General features: G+C 47.1%; 2 protein-coding genes across 2 annotated transcripts in view; one reads left to right on the top strand and one right to left on the bottom strand.

The window, feature by feature from the left end:
* Positions 1-3878, top strand: part of LOC116835240 (scavenger receptor cysteine-rich domain-containing protein DMBT1-like) — a 633172-nt gene that overhangs the window by 156324 nt on the left and 472970 nt on the right. The window lies entirely within an intron of this gene.
* Positions 24-3878, bottom strand: part of LOC116835294 (scavenger receptor cysteine-rich type 1 protein M160-like) — a 225170-nt gene continuing 221315 nt past the window's right edge. Inside the window, 1 exon segment of the mRNA XM_075071406.1 lies at positions 24-3427. Within this exon segment, the coding sequence (XP_074927507.1) occupies positions 3297-3427 (131 nt within the window). The 3' untranslated portion in view covers positions 24-3296.

Raw genomic sequence — 3878 nt, 5'->3', positions numbered from 1 at the left:
ACGGTACATAAGCTCTTGTAGAAACAGACCTGCCTCTAAACCGATTGTGTTCGCTTGCTTTTTAAAGTGTTGCCTAAACGAAACCTGCTCTAAAAAAGTATTACTTGTAAACTGCAAAGAAAGCTTTAGATTTACACACTATATACAAAACACAAACAGTCTCACTTAAAAGAAAACCAGCGTATATAAAAGAGTTGATAACACATTTTACCAGAGATAAGGATGCTAGTTCTCCTCCACACCATTTCTCTCGCCTAACTTTTTAAAAAATCTAAACGCTATTAAATCAAGTAAAATTTTAACAAATAAACTTTTAAAACATCAATGAAAAGGTGCATGTGTGTAGATTTCTTTATTTCCCAAAGGTATGTACATTTAGCAGACATCATTATTTCTTTTGATTTTTATACCAAGAATTAAATTACCTCTTTTTACATAAAACCTTTAGCATTTGTCTTTAAGAAGGGTAGAAAGCCCCTTATGAAAGTTATGACTAACCTTTATACCAATTTCCCTTATTCCATTAACTTGAAGTAATGTATTTTTATAGCCTTTGATATTTATTGGAAATTAGACCATATTGACTTTAGCTATAAGGAGACAATTTAAACTCTTTAAAACACAAACGTACAGGATATCCTTTGTAAAGTATGAAGATTTTTTGGGTCAATATAATATCCTGCTCCAACATTTACAACAAAAAAGAGAAGCAGTAATTCTATAATTGCATGAAGGAGGGAGGTACAGATTGGCCTCTCTCCCCCGTCAGTAAAAGAATAATTTATCTTAAGACTTTCTGAACATTTAAAGCGTAGAGGAAAATGTCACTATAGATGACCCATATTTACATAAGCGCCTGTTTCAATAAGAAGTGAAGCGTAAAAGGACAAAAGCCCTGTGTCAACATGAACTAATGAGTAATTAGTAAGGAGAGAGAGGAGCACATGGCATATTTGAAGCAGCATGTTTCCCCGCTGTCATTTACAGAGCAGTTTTACAATCAAAAAATAATTTTTTTTTAAAGAGAAGTCATACTTTTGTAATTGCACAAAGAAGGGAGGTAAAATTGGACCCTTTTGCCCCTGCTATCTGAATAAACATGTCCCACACATCCACTCCCCTCTTTACAAAAAACTTGATTTTTGCAACAAAAGAATTTGTAATCACAGGATTAAAATTAAGTAAAATCAGAACTGAACTAAAGTGATTGAAAGCTAGATTAGCCTCAATTTTTAAAATAACGTAAGCATGTTTTCACAGCCTAAACACATGCCAAGAGCAGGAAATAGATAAGTGCATTTCATTTCCATAATTAAATAATTAGCATCCCTGCGACACAACTTAAATAAAGATTTTAGTAATTTTTTGTCTAAATGACTTGCATAGTAAGAAAAAACCCTGTAAAAATAGCTTTCAGGAATGTAAATTGCGAAGAAGTAAGTTCCTGTGGCATAGCAATATTATACAAAACCCTCATATAAAGAAGGGGTTTACAGTTTTAAAAAGCGGCAAAAGGCCCATCATAGCTTTCTAAATGTTCAAAGAAACTCTTTAAAGAACAATGTTAGTTTGCTTTTTAAGTTTGAGGGGAAGGGGTAGTGTAAGGGCGGGGGCTCAGGGAGAAGGCATGGCAGGAGGGCAGGGGGCTCAGGGGAAGGGGCAGAACAAGAACAGGGGCTCTGGGGGAAGAGGCGGTGTGAGGGATGGAGTTCAAGGGGAAGGGGCTGCCAGAGGGCGGAGGCTCGAGAGTGAGGCTGCAGTACCCCCCTCCAACATTCCCCCAGGTACCCTCCCAGTACACACGCATCCCTCCAGTACCCCCCAAACATCCCCCCAGCACCCCCAGGTACTCCCTCCTCTTCCCCCTAGATCCCGCCTTTCCCCCACAGTAGTGTCCTCCTTGGGGAAACCTGAACTATGGTAACCCTACCTAGGCAGAGGCCAATGGACTTTTGATGTGTCCACTAAGAAAGTATCTCACCAGTGTTGTCTAAAAGAGGCAGAGCCGCTTGAACAGGCACCTTGTGGAAAGACGGACGTAACTAATTTCTAGAGCCCTGCACGCTTGCGAATATCTGCTTTATAGCCACAAGTATCAGAGGGGTAGCCGTGTTAGTCTGGATCTGTAAAAGCAGCAAAGAATCTTGTGGCACCTTATAGACTAACAGACTTTTGGAGCATGAGATTTCGTGGATGAATACAGATGCATCTGACGAAGTGGGTATTCACCCACGAAAGCTCATGCTCCAAAACGTCTGTTAGTCTATAAGGTGCCACAGGATTCTTTGCTGCTTTTATAGCCACAGAGAGCCCTGGATCATTTTTGCAGATTGCGGCTCGGATGCGGATACAAATTTTGTATCCACCCAGGGCACTGCTAATTTCACCCCCCAGTGAAGGAAGAGGATGACTTGCTGATAGTGCTACATTATCATTATACACACAATTCCATAGAGCTATAGACGTTAAGGCCAGAAGGGATCATGATGATGATTTAGGCTGACCTGCACATTGCAGTGAAATGCAGAACTGGGCTGGTGCCTGGATGCAGCTCCTGTCTGGAGTCTAGCTGTGTAATAGCACGGCCAGGTGTTTATGCAGTTAAAGGACAGGGTGGTGGTGGGAAGGTTAGAGGGGAGCTCTCTGGATCTGTAACCCGGCCCTTTCCTTTCCAATAAGCAAGGCACCATCATGTAGCTGCACTTAGTTCTGCACCTTATCTACATACTAGAAACAGTAACGATCAGTTACTGGGGGCCTGGGCTGGCTGCTGCACTGACAGATGGGCCTGGTGCCCCGACCTCAGAGTGCATTGGGTATGGACAGGGAGACAGGGTCTGGTGCCCCCAAGCTCAGAGTGCATTGGGCACAGAAAGACTGGGCCTAGCACCCTGAGCTCAGGGGGCATAGGGCACAAAAAGACAGACAGGGCCTGGAGCAGCAGGCACAGACAGACAGGGCCTGGCACATTGGGCACAGACAGCCATAGTCAGTCTCTCCCCATAGTTCGTCTGCATGTGGGGGTGGTTACTTTGTGGGGAAGGAACCGGCTGTTTCTGTGCACCTGACAATGGTTCTGCAGGGTGCACCACATGCCGTCTGCATGGCTGTGCACAGGCTGCTCAGGGATGGGCGTGGGCCCTGCACCAGGGAAAGCTTTGGGGGAGGGGGCATGGAGAAGACGAGGCTTCCAAGGCAGTTGGGGATGGTAATGGGGCTGCTCTGTGCAGGATCCCACCGGCCCGTCTCACTGTAGGCTGAGCCCAGCCCAGCCCAGCCCAGCCAGCATGCGGCTCTCACAGCACCGCGTCTTCCCTCACCAGCCAGGTCATATCGCTGTCGGGCTCCTCAGGGGGCTTTGAATTTGCTGCTCCCTGGGGCTGGGCCGGGGTCCTTGGAGCCCCCAGCTCCTCCAGGGGCATGTGGCCTGCAAGCAAGAGGACAGGGTGAAGTGCCCAGGCTAGGGTTGCCAACTTTCTAATTGCACAAAACCGAACACTCTTTCCCCACCCCTTGCCCTGAGGTCCCACCCTTGCCCCTTCTCTGAGGCTCCACCCCCTCCCTCCCTCCAGCCCCCCCTCCCTCCATCGCTTGCTCTCCCACCCCCCACTCACTTTCATGGGGTTTGGGCAGGGCGTTGCAGTGCGGGAGGAGGTGAGGGTTCCAGCTGGGGTTGTGGGCAAAAATGAGGGGTTCAGGGTGTGAGAGGGGGCTGCAGTCTGAGGCAGGGGGCTGGGATGTGGGAGTGGATGAGGGCTCTGGCTGGAGGTGTGGGCTCTGGGGTGGGGCTGGGGATGAGGGGTTTGAGGTGCAAGAGGGGGCTCCAGACTGGGGCTAAGGGATTTGGAGTGCGGGAGGGGGTTCAGGGCTGGGATAGG

This window comes from Chelonoidis abingdonii, chromosome 11 (assembly GCF_003597395.2).
Source record: "Chelonoidis abingdonii isolate Lonesome George chromosome 11, CheloAbing_2.0, whole genome shotgun sequence".
NCBI classification, from domain to species: Eukaryota; Metazoa; Chordata; order Testudines; family Testudinidae; genus Chelonoidis; species Chelonoidis abingdonii.
This window is presented reverse-complemented; position numbering and strand designations above follow the sequence as displayed.